General features: G+C 40.2%; 1 protein-coding gene across 1 annotated transcript in view; it reads left to right on the forward strand.

Annotated features, from left to right (window-relative positions):
- Positions 1-20,112, forward strand: part of ADGRA1 (adhesion G protein-coupled receptor A1) — a 307,922-nt gene that overhangs the window by 108,442 nt on the left and 179,368 nt on the right. Inside the window, exon 8 of the mRNA XM_083443486.1 lies at positions 16,683-16,896. Within this exon, the coding sequence (XP_083299612.1) occupies positions 16,683-16,896 (214 nt within the window). The remainder of the gene's footprint in view (positions 1-16,682; positions 16,897-20,112) is intronic.

Below are 20,112 nucleotides of genomic sequence, written 5' to 3' on the forward strand. Positions count from 1 at the left end.
TTTTTTCAGATCACTACATTGTGCTGTACCCCGTGGTTTTTGTTCTAGTGAAAATTTAGAGTCCACATTCTTGGAATAAAAAATGGTATGGGGGGGGAGGCTATTTGCATATTACTTTGGCTTCAATCTTCTTATTCTGCATTTCTCTAATAGCTACAGGATAGAATCTTTTCTTCCTCCTTTGTGAACTGAAAGTCATTCCATGCAGTAATTACATTTTTTGATGGAGTCAACTAATGGCATTGCTATTCTTTAGTAAGTTTATGTCCTGGCTTATCTTATTGGTCATTGCCACTGCTGTCTAACCCATTGGTGAGTCTTGTAGCTTTCTATATCAGAGTGAAAACCATGTATTTTGAATTAGCTTCATCATATTATTTTGCTCTATGACCTAAGAAAATGCCTTCTCACAACAGATAAGGAAAGCCATCAAATCCCCCGATTTTCACTAGACTGTAAGAACTGGGGCTCAAAAGTGTTTCTCACTTCAAATTCACTTAAGAAGCACCCAGGGTGAGTCAGTAAAGGAATAAGGTAACCCTGGAAAACATTGTTTATTCAGATGCAATCTCCAAAAATTATAGAGAGATTATAGTGTATGGCTAAGGGAGGGAAGGAGAGAATTTAGCAAATAATGATGACAGTTTCCCTTTATTTCAGCAGTTATTCTCTAAGTGACCCTCAACGGAAATTAAATGCTGAAGCTAATATGAAATAAAGCAGTATCTTTTTCAAGTTACCTGGAAATCAAGCAGACATGGATATAGGTGAAATGTGTGTTATCTACCTTGGCAAAGTGAGAAGTGATTCTGAGGCTTTCACAAAACTTTACAAGCAGTGACAGCACCATACTAGGAGAAAGTTTTTTCTCCTCATGGTTTTATTATTTATTATAATTTATTTAATGTATTTGTATCTTGCCTTTCTCCTAAGTTGGGCTACAAGGCTTCTTTAAAAACCATCATCATAAAATACAAAATGACGAAAGCAAACTGGTTAAAAAACAACAATGGTTAAAAACAAATACAAGGGGGAAAAAATTAGAACCAGAATTAAAATTCTGATTGTCCTGTAGTAACATGGTCTGCACCTATTTCTCAATGGCCTTTCTAAATAGGAAGGTCTCAGACTGCTGGCAGAAAGATGACAAGGAGGAAGCAAGCTTGACTTCATTTTAGAGGGAATGCCACAATATGGGAGCAGTACTTTTAAGTACTGAACAGAGGCCCTTTTCTCCTAATATATTGGCATTAAATTAATGGGGGAGATTATCTCCTCCCCATCATATTTGTGTTCAAACCCATGTCTGAAATGTGTGTGGGTTGTGAATCTGTTTGTTAGCAGTACAGAATCATTGCTGTGGCAATTGGAGATTTTTGTCCTGGGCACTTGAATTACAGTAGGCCCTGGAGTTGATATCACCTGGGAAAGAGGGCTTCTGCCTTGTTTGTTGAGAGAGAGAGAGAGAGAGAGATCTTCTCAGAGTTTGGGCTCCTCCCCACTTCCATTTGTGCTGTGACTAGAAAGCAAGGGGCTTAGTGGTTTTGCATTTGGACATGTGTTTTCTAGGCATGCGTCTGAGTCCCACTCCTTAGCGATGTATCAGAACATATTGCAATCCAAGCAAAACCCTAATTGGCATTTGCTTCTGTTGAGCACTAAAGTTTGCTGTAGACCTGTTTGAGAATGAACCTGCATGGACTTTGTTTAACTAGGTCGGGGTAGTCAACCTTTTTATATCTACCGCCCACTAATGCATCTTTCTTGATGGTAAAATTTTCTTATCGCCCACCAGTGCTCGATGGAAGGAGGATTCAGCTTGTGCTGTAGAACCCCCTACAGCCCACCTAGAATCCTGAAACGCCCGCTAGTGGGTGGTAGGGACCAGGTTGACAACCCCTGAACCAGGTACTTAAGTGCCACATTGCTGGGCTATTGCTTATGATGCTGGTAAGGATGCTAGGCTGGAAAAAGTGTAAAGTGCTAAAATTGCCTCCTGCAGATTTTTAAAATATAACTCTGGCCTTAGCTGTGGATGAAACTGGCAAAAACAGTGGTGTGTGTGAGCTAGAGAGAGAGATTATACACAGGATGAATGTGTTTCACCTTTGAAAAAAATAACCTGTAACCAACTGGTGTGACCATTGAATTCTAAATGAGGAAAGCCTTGGCAAATTATCTCCCACAATATTTCAAATATGGAATAGATTGTTTATTATGGTTCACGGCTGAGGCACATAAACAATAGTACTTAGATTTAGGCAGTAACACGGGAATCACGTAGCAACTGTCTGTATTTCAATGACTTTCCAGCCCATCAATTTTGAAAGCTACCTTAATTTTAACAGTCAAGTCATGAGTGAAATTAGCACACAGTGAGTGACATGCAGAATATTATCTGGAATAGGTTTTTTATTTTTTAATTTTTTAAAAATGCTCATAATAATATACCTGTGTAGAAAATTTTAGTAGACTGACTTACTACTTCATATTCTTTTGAAAGACATTAATTTAAAATGTTATTCAACATTTAAATTAGAACATTGTACAGTTATTCTAAAGGAGAAACATTTTTGTATTATTGCTGGTATTCAGGCTGTTGCACACACACACACATATTGCTCAAAAAGGTTTCAGCCTCCTTCTTCAAAAGCATACTCATGTAAAAAAAAAAAAGAAGGAAAGTGGGCTTTTTAAGCTCCAGTGTATTCTATGAATGTCCATTGAAGTTGCCTCTAAATGAAAAGGAAGAGCAGATATTCACATTTTCCTGCCTTTCATTGCATTCTTAATCACTTTGAGAGTTATATGTCAGCAGTAATTCTCAGGTCTTAACAGTGAGGCTTGAGTACCCAGTCTGAGGGGTCATACTTCTCCTGAGGAGAAATCAGTGCAGAAGTGCAAAAACTAAATACGTACTGTATCAAGTTCCATTAAATAAAAATATAAATTGTTTGCCATCTAAACATGTGTCAAAAGTCACTGAGCTGAGATGTCCCCATTTCTCTGCTTCATATCCGACATGGAAATGAACTGAAATGGGTGCAGCCATTAAAATATTCCTTTTTTTATTTCTACTTCTTGTAGCCCTAGGCCATTGCATTGAAAATTAGGCACCCACCGAAGACCTTTTTCTTCCAAGTAGCCTTTTAAAGTTGAGATCTTTCCCAGTCTGTATCTGTACTGGAACTGTTTTTAAAATGTTTTAAAGGTGTTTGTTATTGTTTTATCACTTGCTGTTTGTCACCCTGGGCTGCTTTGGGAGAAAGTGTGGGATATAAACTTTTTTAAAAGCCATTTGGGGAGGGTTGATGGTGAATATCAGGGTGTTGAGGGTGAACTTTCCAGCAGTGTGGTGTTTTTTATGGTAGTCAGATGGTAGCTACCCCCCAGAATGTCCCACCAAGTTATCGTTTTAGTGTCATTCTGAAGAGCATTTTGTGGCAAACTGGGAAAAATTATCCTCCGCTAGGAACACTGCTGCCAACTCTACCTGAAAGCAGAAGCATCAGTCTTGGGAAGAAACTTGTCATATATAGGATGGTCATCTGTCATGGATGCTTTAGTTGAGATTCCTGTATCGCAGGGGACATGGGGACCCTCTGGGCCCCTTACAACTCTATCATTCTACATTTCAGATTCTGAGTCATTTCAGGGTTGCAGTGCTTGTTGAAACTACTTGCTCAATGTTGTCCTGCTTCATTGGTCTTCAAGAGACAGAAGATTTGCATCTTTATGACCAGGAGATGGAACTTGTTGCCAGCGCTCAGGGGTGATGGGACTTGTAGTCCGGCAACATCATGGGTCACCTAACCCCTGCTTTTTAGATTATATTCACCAAAGCCATTGATAGTTGTGCTGCCTTCACAGATTGGCAGTCTCCACTGTCAAAAGTCTACTCATAGTAGATGCACTATATTATACTCCAAACCGTCTTTCCCATGCTGTGAAATAGCTGTTTAAAGTTTAGTCTGTGACGTTTGTCTTTAGAATTCCATGTCTCATTTGAGGCCTTATTATTTTGGTATCCAAGAACAAAACAATAGTCCCCCCGAGGTAAATTTATGATTAGATTCCTGCCCTGCTTTTTTGGTAGTAAAAGGTAAAGGAACCCCTGACCATTAGGTCCAGTTGTGACCGACTCTGGGGTTGCGGCGCTCATCTCGCTTTATTGGCGGAGGGAGCTGGCGTACAGCTTCCGGGTCATGTGGCCAGCATGACTAAGCTGCTACTGGTGAACCAGAGCAGCGCGTGGAAATGCCGTTTACCCTACTGCCGGAGCGGTACCTATTTATCTACTTGCACTTTGATGTGCTTTCGAACTGCTAGGTTGGCAGGAGCAGGGACCGAGCAACGGGAGCTCACCCCATCGCAGGGATTCGAACCGCCGAACTTCTGATCAGCAAGTCCTAGGCTCCACCCTAGGCTCCTCCCAGCCCCACCTGCGTCCCATTTTTTTTTGGGGGGGGGTAGTGTTCCACTGTAAAATCTGGATTTCCTGGTCATCTGCAGTGGGGGAGAGGGTTTTCCCTCTTTCTGAAGCAAAATGAACCCTGCAAGAGGGTGGATAGACAACTCCCAGTTGCCTATCTGTACCACCAGTATTTTATATTAGCACTGTTAATACAGGTTTTATGATACATTTGTTTATTTATTACACTTATGAATGGAATTATTTCTGAATCGCTTCTCATATAGCATCTCAAAGCAATTTCATAATAAAAACATCAGTATTAAAAACAGCTACATTATTTCCTTTCTAAAAACTATTACAGCAATTAAAAAGCAATTACAAATACTTTCATATGTAAAAACAATTCAAGTGGCTGTGTAAACATGGCTAAAAATATTTAACAGTAATTAATGGTCTGTGTAATTTAAGATCCTGTGTGATGCAATGCATAAAATGCGGCATTTGTTTTAAATGCCTTCAGACATTCTGGTTTCCTTTATTTGCTGCCAAATTGTCCCTCTCACCAACATTCACTATGTTTTCTTGAGACAGTGGCTAAGGCTAAGTTGCACTGGAGAGATGTGGAACTTCAGGGATAAACAATAATACCAACTTGTACATCATCATAATGTTATGTGTGCTTCAAAATCCACACTGTGATCACTACTTTCATATTTACGCCGCTTGAAAAGCATTTGTGTGTATGGGCAGTTTAAATGAACATTGTACTGAAACAAAAATGGTAGTAGGTTACTGTCATGTTTAGAATATATATATACACACAACAGAGCCCATCACCATGCTTGTTTACATTTATCATTATTTCAAAGTAACTGAGGGTACATGCCATTTTTTCAATGGTGCTGGTGATGCATTAATGAATTGAAAGCCCCAAGGAAAATTGCGAGATTGCAGCGGAAGCAGGGGCAGTACTTATTCTGAATCCTGGGTGTCCTTGAACGAGGCAAGAAAAGCCCAGTAAAAGAGTACAGAAAAGTAAGATTTAAAGTGTTTGCCAATTCATTTATAAAAATGCCTTACTTTTGCCACCCTGAAATTGAATACATATTTCTAATAATGTCCCAGCAAAGTGCTTTTAATGCCCTTCTCAGTTGGCATTGCATCCAAACAAGACAGCTATTACTCATATTTGCTGTGTTGGTATCTCCTCTCCCAGAGATTACCTTTCACGCCAATGCACTTTCTTTTATAGTCGTATAAACCATAATTGCAAAGCTTTATAGAACTGTGGTAACTGGCAGTGTCAAGGGCAGTAGCTACTCTGTGCTCAAGGCATTACACATCAAAGTGAGGAAGGGAAATGCTATACAGTGCTAATGGGGTACGCCCTTACTCCTAAAGGGCTGCCAAGTTTTGTTTCTCTAGTGTGTGATGTTCATGCACTTGACAGTTGTCTTACACATTCCTGGAGGCCCATTATATCTTCATTCATCCACAGGTAGCGCTATAGCTTGTTTTCCTAGTTTCCTAGAGACTCTTAGGATGCCTGCCCAGGAGTCTGTTTCCTGTTTCCTTACTGTTCACCTTGCCAAATCAGAGCTGGGAAAGGAAAAGTAAGGGTGGGATCTGTCATCGGTTTGAAGGCCTGATAACAAAAACACACACACTGATGTAAAATACTGTGCTGATTCCTTTACCACACACGACACAACCTACTACAATTGTACTTGGCCCCACTTGACAACACTCATCCCCAGTTCACACAAAATCCAAGCCATACCTTGGCCGAGTGTGAGCAAGCAAGCATGCAGGTATTCTGAGCAAAAGTTGCAGCTGCTTTACTCATCCCTGGGTCCTGTTATTGCCACGCTTCCTGGAGCTCAGCCATAATTTGGCTCAGCACTATGTCTAAACTTGGAGACTTGATTTGTCTGCCCCACCCCCAACACATCATGATCAGCAAGCCAAGAAGAAGCCTTGACCATAGCTTGAGGTTTGGTTTAAGTGAAAAAAATCACTATCTTTATGGAAGCTTTTAATAGTGGACGAATGATTATATTTTCATATTCTGCTGGAAGCCACCCAGAGTGGCTGGGAAAACCCAGCCAGATGGGCGAGGTATAAATTTATTATTATCATTATTATTATTATTATTTGTTGTTGTTGTTTGTTTAGTCATGTCCGACTCTTCGTGACCCCATGGACCAGAGCATGCCAGGCACTCCTGTCTTCCACTGCCTCCCGCAGTTTGGTCAAAATCATGCTGGTAGCTTTGAGAACACTGTCCAACCATCTCGTGCTCTGTTGTCCCCTTCTCCTTGTGCCCTCCATCTTTCCCAACATCAGGGTGTTTTCCAGGGAGTCTTCTCTTCTCATGAGTTGGCCAAAGTATTGGAGCCTCAGCTTCAGGATCTGTCCTTCCAGTGAGCACTCAGGGCTGATTTCCTTCAGAATTGATAGGTTTGATCTTCTTGCAGTCCATGGGACTCTCAAGAGTCTCCTCCAGCACCATAATTCAAAAGCATCCATTCTTTGACAATCAGCCTTCTTTATGGTCCAGCTCTCACTTCCATACATCACTACTGGGAAAACCATAGCTTTAACTATATGGACCTTTGTTGGCAAGGTGATGTCTCTGCTTTTTAAGTTGCTGTCTAGGTTTGTCATTGCTTTTCTCCAAAGAAGCAGGCGTCTTTTAATTTCGTGACTGCTGTCACCAAAAATTATCATCATCATCATCCCAATTTGAGCGTAATGCTAAGCCATGGTTTATCTTTGGATGGTACAACAGCACTGGGGAATGAGTGAAGTGGTTGCAGTTTTGCTCTGACTACAGCTCTCTCAATCACATTTAGCCATGGTTTAACTTAGTGTTACATGTGAACCAGGCTTCAGTCTGACTTCACCTGTTGTGTAAAACTTCATCTGTTGTGTAAAACGTTGTGGTTGACTATGGCTGAAGTCTCAGATGGCCAGTTCACATCTTAAGTCAAATCTGGGGTGGGGGTGAGGGGAGGTGAAGGACAGGATACATCAGGTGTGAGAAGTTATTCCTCGTTTTTCTCCTCAGCTTGGGGCAGGGCACAAATGTAACACAATAGCCTTAACTCAGAACCATAAATATAAACTGTTTCATAAGGTCACAAAAGATGGGAATTCCTTTTGCCACCCTTCAGAATTTAGAGTGTTCAAATCAGATACATTTATTTTAAAAACAAACATTATTGCCTACAGAATGATTGCATTTCCCTGTACATGAGGAATAAATTATTTCATGGGGGGAAAGGGCTGGCATTTATGTATGGCAATTTTTCAAACTAAAAGGAAAGATTAAAAAAAGGAGGTTGCCATTTAATTTGTGGTAGTGTAAGACAGTGTGGCTGACAGGAGAATATTAAGATGGAAGTGGCTATTAAAATGACTTGGAAGCAACCCCCTTTCTCATTGGTATTATGGAATTGGCAGAAAATGAGGGATCATTATTTTAATGGAAGCAAACCATAGGGATATGTGCTTAGGTGTGCTTGTAGCTGTAGAACAAATTGATAAATGCTGGTACATTTGATACCGCACAGGCGCAGCGTCATAAATATTCTAGAAAAGATGTTAAGACTAACATTTTATTAGTTACTGGAATTTAGCATCACTTTTCAGTTCAACTGAGTGCATTTCTCATATGCCCTAGCATTCTACAAACCTTCTGTGGAGAATCCTAGGCAGTGCACTGCAAAACATAAGTTGTCCTCTGGTGTGTGTCGTGTGTGTGTACACACACACACCACTTTGTCAGTGGATCTCTGTTAAAAAACACAGTCCGTTTTTGTTTTCTTTGTCCCTACCCCCATTTTTTTCCATCTGCTTTGTTACTGGATCGGTTCTTTACTTTTAGTGTCTTCCAGCTTATTTCCACTGAGTTTAGCCATGCATATTTTTCTCCCACTGAGATTGTATACATATATTAGAACTCTAACTCACACGTTTGTCAGCAGTACATGCTACACTCTGCAGGCATAGCAGGTTCAGATAGAAAGCCCCATTGGCAATACAATAAATCAAGCAATTAACAAGAAGTAACTCTGGTTTTCCTTTGCAAAAGCACATGGTCTTAAAAGATGAGATAATTCTAATGTAGAAAAGTTCAGGTTTATTGTTGTGCATGAATTTATAAATAGTTGGGGGGGGGGTGCCATTGAAAAACAAGAAATACCTCAAAAAATGTAAGCCAGCAAAAATATAACACTTGGGTATCTGCAAACCATGATGTCCAAATCAAGCTCCAGCCTCTCTTTGTTATCCAGACTGACACCCCCCTCCCTTGCCAGTTTAGCTATAATGCATTACATGCAAGCCAGTGGAAGTGATCAAAACACTGGAGTGAAACCATGGTTTGAAAACATTTGCAAACCATGGTTCTGAGGGAACTTTGTGTTAGCAGTGGTTTGCATTAGTGTACATGTAGTCTAAAAACAAGGTTAATTTGTCAGGATTCAGTCCACAGAAGAAGAGCAAGGTGAGCAGGAACCTCCAGGAGATCACCACACAGAATCGATCATGTTATCAAAGACCAATTTAGGGAGTAGTCCTGCGGATGTCAGTGGGAACGTTAAAAAGCAAAGTTACAGGCCAGACAAGCTGAAGTCAAGTTGGAGATCATTCATCTAACACGCTTCTCTTCCTCACCCCCCAAGCCACAACCAAGCATATTCAAAAGAAGCAAACACATTTTAAGCTCTTCAGATATAATTAATAGGGAACTGAAGTGCCTTTAAAATGGGGGTACACACACATTAAGGTGGTGGCTGGTTGGTGGAAGGACCCTGAGTGACAGGCAGGGAAGAGAATACCTTCCAGGGTGAGAGACTATTGAGAAGAAAGGAAAGCCCCCAGGTGAGAGCTGGGGAGGGTTCACCCCTTTCTGTGTGAGACTAAGGTTAAGAGCTACCTTTGAGGTTTCTTTTTTTCTTTCTCTGTTTTTGTTCTTATTTAGATTACATTCTTTTATTGCAGTATGAAAAAGCTTTCATAAAATCTATTTTTTTAATAATAAAAAAAGGAGTGCATGGTGTTATGTCACTCTTTGCCAAACAAAAAAATTACATTCTATTACAGTTCAGAAGATCAGAAGGTTGCTTTGGAAATGGAAAGGTAGCATCATCTCCAGCCTCCAGCCATATGCTCATATTTTGACTGCTGTCGTACATGATGCTGAAATGCCTTTTCATTCCTTGTTTGGCATGAATCGTAAACAGATGCTTAGTTCATTTGCCATGCTTACAATACATTTTTAAAACTCAGAAGTACATTCCATTGACTTTAGTGTTGCTTGTAAAGTGCAGTTAGATTTTCGGCATTAATCTGGAGAACCTGGAAAGGACAATTTACATTATATCATCTCTGATCTTGTGCTAGTCCCACAGGCTATTGCCTGTCCATCAGTACTGTAGCCAAGACCAATGATGTCAACAGCAAAATAAATTAAAATGTTTTTCATATCTAGCGATGTTTAAACCATAGAAGTTTGGCAAGTTACTTCGTTAAGCTTATAAAAATATTGATGTTGTATTTCATGCTCTAGTAGTTTGTTGGCTTGTAACACAGCTTGCTTCCGTATGAGTGAGCACCTGAATTCATCATGAACATACGCATGCACTCTAAAGCAATCACCTTTGAAGGAAATAATTTATGAATAAGGGTGATAATTAATTGAATTAGCATTCTCATGTTACCTTATTCTGTTCTCTGCTTTTAGAATTTGCCTGGCTGATGCTGCTTTATATTGTAGCATTGATGTACCCGGTGCCTTTAAAAAGTTAACATAGGCAACATAGATGGGTCTCTGCATTGGGGAAAATAACAGAGGGGGAGATGGAGTCACACAGATGGAGATATGATACAAGTCACACAACGACCAGTTGCATCACCATCATCATTAGTGAGCAGACTCTGGGATCCTAATTCAGGTTGGAACCATGGTGGGAGATGTGGGAGCTTTTAACATTTTGCTTCCCTCTATGGTTCAGTGCGGGTGGCGCTGTGAGTTAAACCACAGAGCCTAGGGCTTGCTGATCAGCAGGTCGGCGGTTCGAATCCCCATGACGGGGTGAGCTCCCATTTCTCAGTCCCTGCTCCTGCCAACCTAGCAGTTCGAAAGCACATCAAAGTGCAAGTAGATAAATAGGTATTGCTCTGGTGAGAAGGTAAACAGCATTTCTATGCTATGGTTCGCCAGAAGCAGCTTAGTCATGCTGGCCACATGACCCAGAAACTGTACGCTGGCTCCCTCGGCCAATAAAGCGAGATGAGCGCTGCAACCCCAGAGTCAATTGGACCTAATGGTCAGGGGTCCCTTTACCTTTTATGGTTCAGATCAGGACCCCACCCTAGATGCTTTTTATCTGTGCCCCTGCCCCATATAAACCATTCGCACCCTCAGAATACATCCCTCCTGCCTCCACTCATAAAACCATTTGGAAGAGAAGGTGGAACAAGCAACATGACTTGCAGATAAGCAGTCCATGGTTATTTAAGATACTCTACTTCCTCAAAACGTTTCCACAGCTACATAACAGTATGTATTTCTCCATGGCAAGCTGACTGTTGTTTAGTGTATGAATGATCTTGTTTGGCCTCCAGGAATGTCTCAGGAAAAGGGGCTAATCTTTCCAATGTGATGCTGATCTATTACAAATAAATTCACTTGACATGGTACACTCTCTAGGAAGCTGCCGATAAACAAAACCATGTGCATTTGTTTTTGAGGCATTTATAATGGAAGAGAACGTGTGAGGTTTGCTCAAGCTGTGTTTCGCTAGGTTGTTTAGAGCTTACACTAATCAGCCAAATGGAAATGATTTTGAATGGCATTGTGTTTTATTAGCATTAAGGGACTAACAGGCAAGTAAATGTTAAATCATTTTTGACATCCATTCTGTCATGGTTTATAAAAAGTACTTGTACACCCTAGAGAGAGTCTGCTACAAATCTAATGCAGCAATGTGGTAAGGTTCTCTCCCCACCCCTTCATGAATAGATATTAGAAAACCCTTCATTTGCTTCTATAAATGATTTATCTGCTGTGTACTAAAATTTAGTTGTACTTTTATACTTTAGATATATATCTACAATTAAATATGTCTGAACTTTCAGTGGGCAGTTGATTCCTGTGTTATGTGGCTCTTATCAGATGAGCTAGGTTTAAAATTTAAGGTCAGATTTGGGCATATTTGTGCAGTTTGGCATCTGAAAACACAAACTACACACACAAATCTGAGTAGTGATGGCTGGGTTTTGATTTAGCAAAGTGATATTTAATAATTTTATGATATTTTTGTGTCTCTGTGTGTGTTTTACCCATGGCTGTGTATTGTGCTTTTTGGATGATGTTTTTAAATTGTTTTATTGCTGGCCTTTATTGTTCTTTTCGAACATTGCTATTTTGTTTTTGTTTTATTATGTTCATGAGCTGTCTTGAACTATATGAGGAAAGGCAAGATATAAATAACTTGAATAAATGAATGAATGAGCAGGGAAAGGATTAAGCAAACTCTCCCTCCTCTTTGCCTGCTCACTCCTGATTCTACCCATTAGAAATGGCTTTTTTAGCTCCAACTGGGCTGTTAGGCTACAGGTTTGTGTACAATTTGTAAGCTGAGTTTTAAAAAGTGCAGAACTAGAGGCTAAAATGCTGGTTATAGCAGAAAGTTAGTGTAACTTAGATTTCAGAAAGAACAAAAAAATAAAAAATGACCAGCCTGTGAAGAAACTCTGTTCCTGATTCCCATAGTAAGGAATCATTGCTTTGCACTTTGTCAGAAAACCAAGTAACTCAAGGGGTGTTGCATATGTCTGGGGATTCCCTGACTCATACGCCTGTACTACATTAAATTCAGTGACGGAGCCGAATAAAAAGGCTTTTCATGATACTACAGCTCCTCATCAATTTGCCAATTCATAGAATCCTCAGGTCTCCTCTTCCCGGTTTTAATTAATAATTCTTTCACAATATCAGGTGCGAAAATACTGTGCTGGGAAACACACCAGCTGACTTATGGAAATGTCTTAATGCCAAATGACAGCATCATATTTTGAGAAAAGTTGTCGTGCCATTTGCAGTATTAAAAACAGATGGAGGTGTGCAGAGAAAAGGGGGAGCCTACGAGAAGGCCCAGGCTTTGCTGCCAGAGGCTGAGTTGATGTTTATATTACAGATTACAAAGAGATTGCAGTCTCCCAATGGCAAATATTCTCTGGGTACAAAAGCGATAAAAACTGTTTAAAGTTGCAAAATATACGAAAATAATATTTTAGATGGCAACACTAATGCTAAGAACAATTTTTAATTTGGAGAAGTCTAAAAATAAGGGCAAACACAAGCCCTAACTAGTTTCACAATGTTAAACCTGCATTGCAGGGGGTTGGACCCTTGAGGTCCTTTCCAACTCTACAATTCTATGATTTGGTCATCCTATGAAATCATGGTAAAGCATACCATTCTACCAAAGATTAAAAGTATGGAGGTTAATACTTGTGCAAGTCAAATGGTATTTGGCTGGCGTCTTGATGTTAAAGTAGACACCAGATGAATCACACTGCAGAGGACATTCCATAAACAGAAGACCACTTTTAAGAAGTCTCTTGTGACAACCCACCATATTTCAGCTTGCAAGGACACACAGAAAAGGGTCTCCGTTGACCTCAGTGCTCGGATTGAACCTTCAGATTACTTGTTTCTGTCGCTCTGACAAATGTATTAATTTTATTTAATTTGTAGCAGCATTGTGAAACACAGCTGAATGTGCATGCACTTTTACATGTCTCTGGCCATGTCTCTACTCAGATGTAAGTCCTGTTGCATTCAGTGGGGCTTACTTCCCGGTAAATGAAGATAAGACTGCAGCCTTAGTGTCATGCTATGGGAGTTTCATTGGACCATCTCCAACTAACCTTTACTCAGAGTAGACCCATTGCTGATGGGCATGTTAAGTCTGCTCAGAGTATGACTAACATTCAACACAATCCATTGCAAATAACTTATAAGCAAGCTATTTACTTCTGTGTCGTATATCAAATTCTGAAATTTTTTCTAATTCTAGCATTATCGTTCATTTCCACATTCTGCTAAGGTATTTCTAGGACTCAAGTCAATTATAGCTGGGTTTTTGGAGATTGGATACAAAGTGGCTGTCCAATTTTTTCTGCTCCCACTGAGCAACACTTTGTATCCCTTGCCAATTTTCATCGCTATAGTTAAGAATATGGCTTTCTGGCTACTTGGACTGGTTGTATTCAGCAGGAACCGAGAAACGAATACATTGTTTTGGCAGTAAAACTGACTTCATTAGTTTGCTGTATTCCAAGCCACAATATAATGATTTATTTACTTAAAACATTTCTGCAGAAAATGTTCATGGTGGCTTAAATCACCAAATTTAAAACATCAGGTATTAAAATATAATAAAATAAACATTGCTGCTTAAATCCTTCTTTAAAACAGCCTGGAAGTAAACAAAATCAGGAACTGGAGGACCATGGACCTGTCAAAACATAAGGTTTCTGCTTGATGTCTAAGTCCGCAGGCTGAACCCCAACTCACTTGGAAATAAATTCAGTTGAATTAAATAAATCTTTCTTCTGAGTAGATATGCTTATGGTTGCACTGTAAATGTCAACTCAGGGCTCTTTCACACTTCACCTTGTGCCGTGCCTAAAAAGCACAGCTCCAAACAATTTTCCATTTGACCCACACTTTCTAGGCATGGGTCTGCGTGGTTTCCCCCTTGCTCCGCTTCTTTCCAAGGGAAAAGCTGCTCTTCAGCAATAGAGTGGAACAAATGTCCATCTGGGAAGAATCCAAATTGCTGTTTGCTCTGATTGAGCACTAAAGAGTGGTTTTCCCTGGGGGAAAGCAGCAGAACAAGAGGAAGTGTCAATAAGTTCTCAGTGTCACAGGGATAGGGAGCTTCATAGCCTGGTTGCTGCAATGGAAAATGCCATCTCCTTTAGCTTGTTCAGAGTGGCTGGGGAAACCCAGCCAGATGGGTGGGGTATAAACAATTCTGGGCATTTGTAAATCTCCCTCAAAACAGGAAATGTGATTTTTAGTGCATGATTAAGGTGTTCAACATAAGCTAGTACAGTGATTTTCAACCAGTGTGCAATGGCACCCTGGGGTGCCTTGAAATATGGTATGGGGTGCCACGGGCAACACTGGCCTCTGTCCCTCTTTCCTTCCCTCCCTTCCTCTAATGCCCTCTTGCCTCTCTGCCTCCTAAAGGCTTGTGTGGCGGTTTGTTGCAGCAGCCCTGACTACAAGCTCCCCAGGCGAATGGTGCCTCTGGGGCTGGCCAGGGGGTGTTTCCCAGGCCCGTGGTGGGGCAGTGGGAGGAGACACCTCTCTTTGGGGCAGGGAGGGCAGCTCAGAGACCAGAGGCTGTCCAGAGGACTCCCAAGGAGAGGGGAGAGTTTAAGAACGCTCCACAAGGGAGGGTGTTTGAAAAGGGTGAGAGGCTGATGGCTCTGCAGGCAAGGGGTGACAGAACTGGGCTTCTGAGACCCACATGGGTGCCACAGAAAAAATGTAGTTGATCAAGAGAGCCCTGGACCCAAAAAGATTGAAAACCTCTGAGCTAGAGTATTAACGTTTGCTATATTGATAGTTCAACACGCCTTCTAGAAAATAAATAAATAAATAAATAAATAAACAGACTATAGACAATTTTGCCTCTCTGTTTGTCAAGAGATGTCAACATAGCCAAATACATTTGGCAATCAGTTTATTATAAATATGTGTAAATACTAGAAAAACATATGCATTGATCATGTTCATTACTTTCAAAAATTGACTTGTGCCTGTTAAGTGTTAATAGGCTGATATACATTTATTTATTTATTTATCATTTAATTAGAGAAGAATTCCTTACATCCTCTAACTCTGAAAAGATGCAAAGGTGTTTCCACTTTATGCTGAACTGGAAGCACTAAAACATTTCCTTTATAAGCAGAAGACCTGAGGATAAAAATATGTACCCGTTGAAAGGTACAACCAAGTGAATAAATGTTATCATTATCTTCACAAAATTAAAAATGCAGAGCTTGAGACTTAGCCATTCTATCTAAATCAGCACTGCTGTGTTGTTTGTAGATTTATTACAATCAGTGCAGCTAAATGTGGAATAAAATTACTGCTTAGTACGAGTCACAGTATTTGACCCTTGAGCTGAAAGTGCTTTCTTTCTTCCTTGAAAATATAATGCTATGTGCATTAGCTTCTAAAACTGTGGCAGCTGTGCTCAGCCTAGGCAATAAGAAGGAAAGGGAGAGAAAGTAGAAGGGAGGGAGAAACAAGGTCTTTCCATTTATTGGACCTTTTGCAGAAAGATTGCACATTAACCTAACGTTACATTGAAATCAGCAGTGTGTTAATCACAGGTGGGTTGACTTGATCACGTAAGCCTAACGTGTTTCCCCCTCATAATCATAACTCTCGGCACAAACACTTTACTTTCTGCAGTGTTTTACCAATCATAGTATAATTGTCTCAGATTAGTTTACAGAATGAAATGAAAACTGCCAAACTGACAATGTGATGGAATGTGTGTGTAGCTTATGGGCATGTGTTTTGTTTCAGCAAACCTTATTGTTCAAGGCTGGAAAAGAGCTTCTTCAAAGTTCTCAGCAGCACATACAGAATTTACTAGGAAGTGTAAGGTCTGCCACATGGTACTACTCATCTAGTTCGCAGATCCCTGCCATATGGAGATTTATAGACATTGCTGACCACCTGGCAACTATGTTTGTGAGCCCTCTTCTTGACATGGGGCACACAGTAATTGCATCTGTGGAGGATATACCCTGTGTCTTTAAAAAACAAACTTGGTATTTTCATTCTAGTGCAGTGGCGTAGTGTGGGGGGTGCAGGGGGTGCCAGCCGCACCGGGCGCAACATCTGGGGGGGGGGCGCTCGCAGCTCTCTGCCCCTACTAAAATCCACGGGTTAGGGGGCGCAAATTACTTGCCTTGCCCCGGGTGCTGACAACCCACGCTACGCCACTGTTCTAGTGACAAGAAATGATGGGCACGATCCTGTACCCATTTAGCTGGAAGTACACCCCATTAAATTCAAAGGGACTTTCTGCTGAATAGACATGTGTAGAATTGCACTGCAAAGATGTACTTGTCCATTATTGTTTTTGCTGACTCTAGTTCTGCTCCTCTCCTCATCACCAAGAATGCAATAAACGAATTGTTTCCTTTATACTCTCACCTACAGCTGGACCGCTGGAGCTGCCTCTATTTGAATTGATACCATCCCAGAGACAAGTGGTTTTTCATGGCGACCGCTTACCATTTCAGTGCACAGCAACATACCTCGATAATACTACACAAGTGCATTGGTACCACGATGGACGCCTAGTTGAAACGGATGACGAAAGTGGCGTGTTTGTGGAGGACAGCATAACGCATGACTGCTGTTTAATCACACGGTAATATATTCCCATCTTTGGTATTATTTAGAACAGCTTTTCCCAACCTGGTACACTTCAATTATATATAGGGCTACAATTTCCATCAGCCCCAGTCAGCATGGCCCAATGGTCAGGGATGATAGGTGTTAATGATTCAACAACTTCTGGAAGGCACTGGGTCAGGGGAAACATACAGTATGATTTTAGCAGTGTGGTGAATGATGGTGACTAGTTTGGGTTTTTCTTTTGGTCTTTCCTGGCTGCCAGGTAGATTTCCATCTTTCTGAGATGCTCACACTTCTCCAGATTCAAACTGGAGCCTAACTATCAGATGTTAGAGTCCCCCCCCCCCCCATTTCACTTGGTTAAACTGTAAGCCAGTGGAACCTGCGTGGTACATTTGACTTATTCGGGACAGATGACATAAAGGTATTTTAATACTCCCAAGTGCTTTAGGAGACATGTGATGAGTAAAGAGAGTAACTTCTTCTCAGAATGATCCCCGAAATACTCGTTTCTTTTGCTGATGAATTCCAGCTCTGCAGCCTCGTCCATCAAATGTCTACCTCCATTTAAATTCAGCAATGCTAAAGGGCAGACATTTCCCTGGAACATGCATTGGTTTTTGATAGCCCTTTGGAGGTGTCTAAACTAGAATTATAGGTGATTCTGTTGATAAAAAGTTTCTCATTGGTTATGTATTATATTCATGATAGTACTTACCTCTGAGCAGATATGTATAGGATTGCGGTGTTGACATATTTTCCCCTCGTGGAAAATGGCTAGCTGCTACAAACTACCTCGCAATGGATGCTCCCTCTCCCACCACTTTCTGTTAATGATCAGGTGGAGTAATATTTAAAGGCTGTCTATGAATTCTCCAGTCTCTCTCTCTCTTTCACTCTGTAACACAGAGGGGGAAAGTGTTCACACCGATTAACATCAGTTTCTTTCTATGTCGGCCATTTATTCATTAGTATCATTTTACTAGAACAAGCTTTTTCTTCTTAAAAACGCAACTTCGTTGTTTAACGTCTTGGATTTATTTATTTATTTTCAAACACTCTTGCCGAGAGTCTCTGCCCCCGTGAGATTTTTTTCAGAAGAGTCCTGCTGTTGCACCTGCCAGCAATACCTAGACAGAACAATTCTCAAAGCCGCATGCATTTGGCAGCAACCAATGCAAATGTATTAAGAACCTGAATCATGCTTTATGAATTTTATATCGGACTGTACAGTCTCAGAACTACGATGCCCTGCCAGGTTGCTCTAATTTGTGTGTGTTTACTTTATATCGAGGAACAACTGACATCATCTAGTTCATTTTTGTACCAGTAGGAGACTGGAATGATGAGCTATACTGCTGCTTTTCAACCTTTGCTATGCAAAAAAAATTGTTTTACAGTATACAAAATTGCCTTGTGGCGAATGTTTAGAAAGATCAAAAAAGAGGCAGCATGTTGAATATAGGAAGGTTGAAACTGATTCACAACATAAAAATCAATATGTGCAACGCGGGGCTGATGGTTTAATTAGTTCTATCAAACACCTGCTGCTTAAATTACTGGGTAGATACTGCCCTGCCCTCTCATTTCTGCAACTGCAGACTTTCTTTGCAACCCACCATAAAACTAAATGTCTGATTAATATGATCTAATCTGCCTTGATTTTATAACACTTCTCCTCCCACTTTCTATACCCATGAAGTTAACAGAATGTAGCCCATATATTGTAATATCCTGACCTAGCATTACTTTTGAATATTATACTAATTGTATTTTTGAAAGCCAACACACTTTGCATAGTTAACACTTTTGAATATTTGCGACCCTTGCAAAAATAATATCTATCATATGGGGTCAGGGATAGGGAGCCAGTAAAATCGGTGGGACAGCATTTTGTAGCTGTTTGCAAGGTTCCCAGAAGAACTGTAGAAAGCTTTAGAAAGGGCTGTTGAAAATGGAGGGCCATTTTGGCTCAGCCTCAAGTATAGCTCCACATATAAAATCAAATTAATGTGTGTGCAACTGTTACTGTAAGTGTTGTCATAGAAACAGGGGCAGTCTTCCACCCCCTGTGTTTAACTGTATGTGTTGCCTTTTAGTGCAGATACTAGTCTTTCCAAAGCTACTTTCTGAAATTTGTAAAGAGAATGACTAAAAGTGTCCATATATCCTGATTGTTCTGGATATGTATTTCCAGCTCAACACAATTATCGTTTCTAGACATTCCAGTTTTATTGTCTTTCCTTTGTAAATATAAGATATTGAGGCACATTACTAGCTTTCTGTTAAGACATAATTGAAAATAAATGACAACCTAAACATTTTTTTTGTACTGTGCTAATGAAACTAATTTATAAAGTGAGACTCTGCCTCATGACATTTTTCTTGGAAACAAATGTTTTCATATGGGACACTTGAGAATATGTTTTCAATTAGTTCTTACTTCAATTTTTCAGGTATTGGCCAATAATAATATTATTATTTGAACTTTTCAAAGTTACTCTGACATATCATTTCCATGGTCATATGTATACTTTTATATATAAGTTAAGAAACCTGTTCCCTGCCAGTCATTGAAATGGTATATTTCTACCATGAGCCAACCACATATTTCCTATAGCATTTGAAAATAATTTGTGCATCTGAAAAATATGAACCCCGGAGCTGAGTTCAGCTGACTTCCCTGAGCAAATGTTTACCTTGTATTGTCAAATTCCTTTATGTCTTTGAAGATTATGGAAAGTGTGTGGCTAGGCCATACCAGCCTGGCCACTTCTTTTTTAGTGGCCCTTCTCCAGCTATTCCCTTTTTTCGGAAGCATGGTTTGTATTCACAAAGGAGAAGGCCTCAACCCAAACAGAAGGATTAGCTATCCCAAATTTAATAGTAATGGGGCACACCAATGAAGTTGGTTGAATTGGGGTTCACGTAAAAACAAAGAGTATCTATGTCAAGTGTGACAACTTTTTATTGAGATGCCTCTCAGTTACTTAAATGTGAGGCTTGAAAGGAATCTGTTTTTGTAATAAATCATCATCAACAGTAACAATTAGTAATACAAAAGAGAGGACCTTTTTTCTCATGGCACTCTGAATTCCCCTGCCCCAGGTCATATCTGTCACTGGCATTACAATATTTTCAATGCCAGGTAATGTTCATTGGAGGGCATGAGGTTATCAGACACCCGAACCGTCTGAAGCCAACCCTGTATAGGGAAGGTTTTCTTTAA

Source organism: Podarcis tiliguerta, assembly GCF_965153285.1.
Source record: "Podarcis tiliguerta genome assembly, chromosome: 5".
NCBI lineage: Eukaryota > Metazoa > Chordata > Lepidosauria > Squamata > Lacertidae > Podarcis > Podarcis tiliguerta.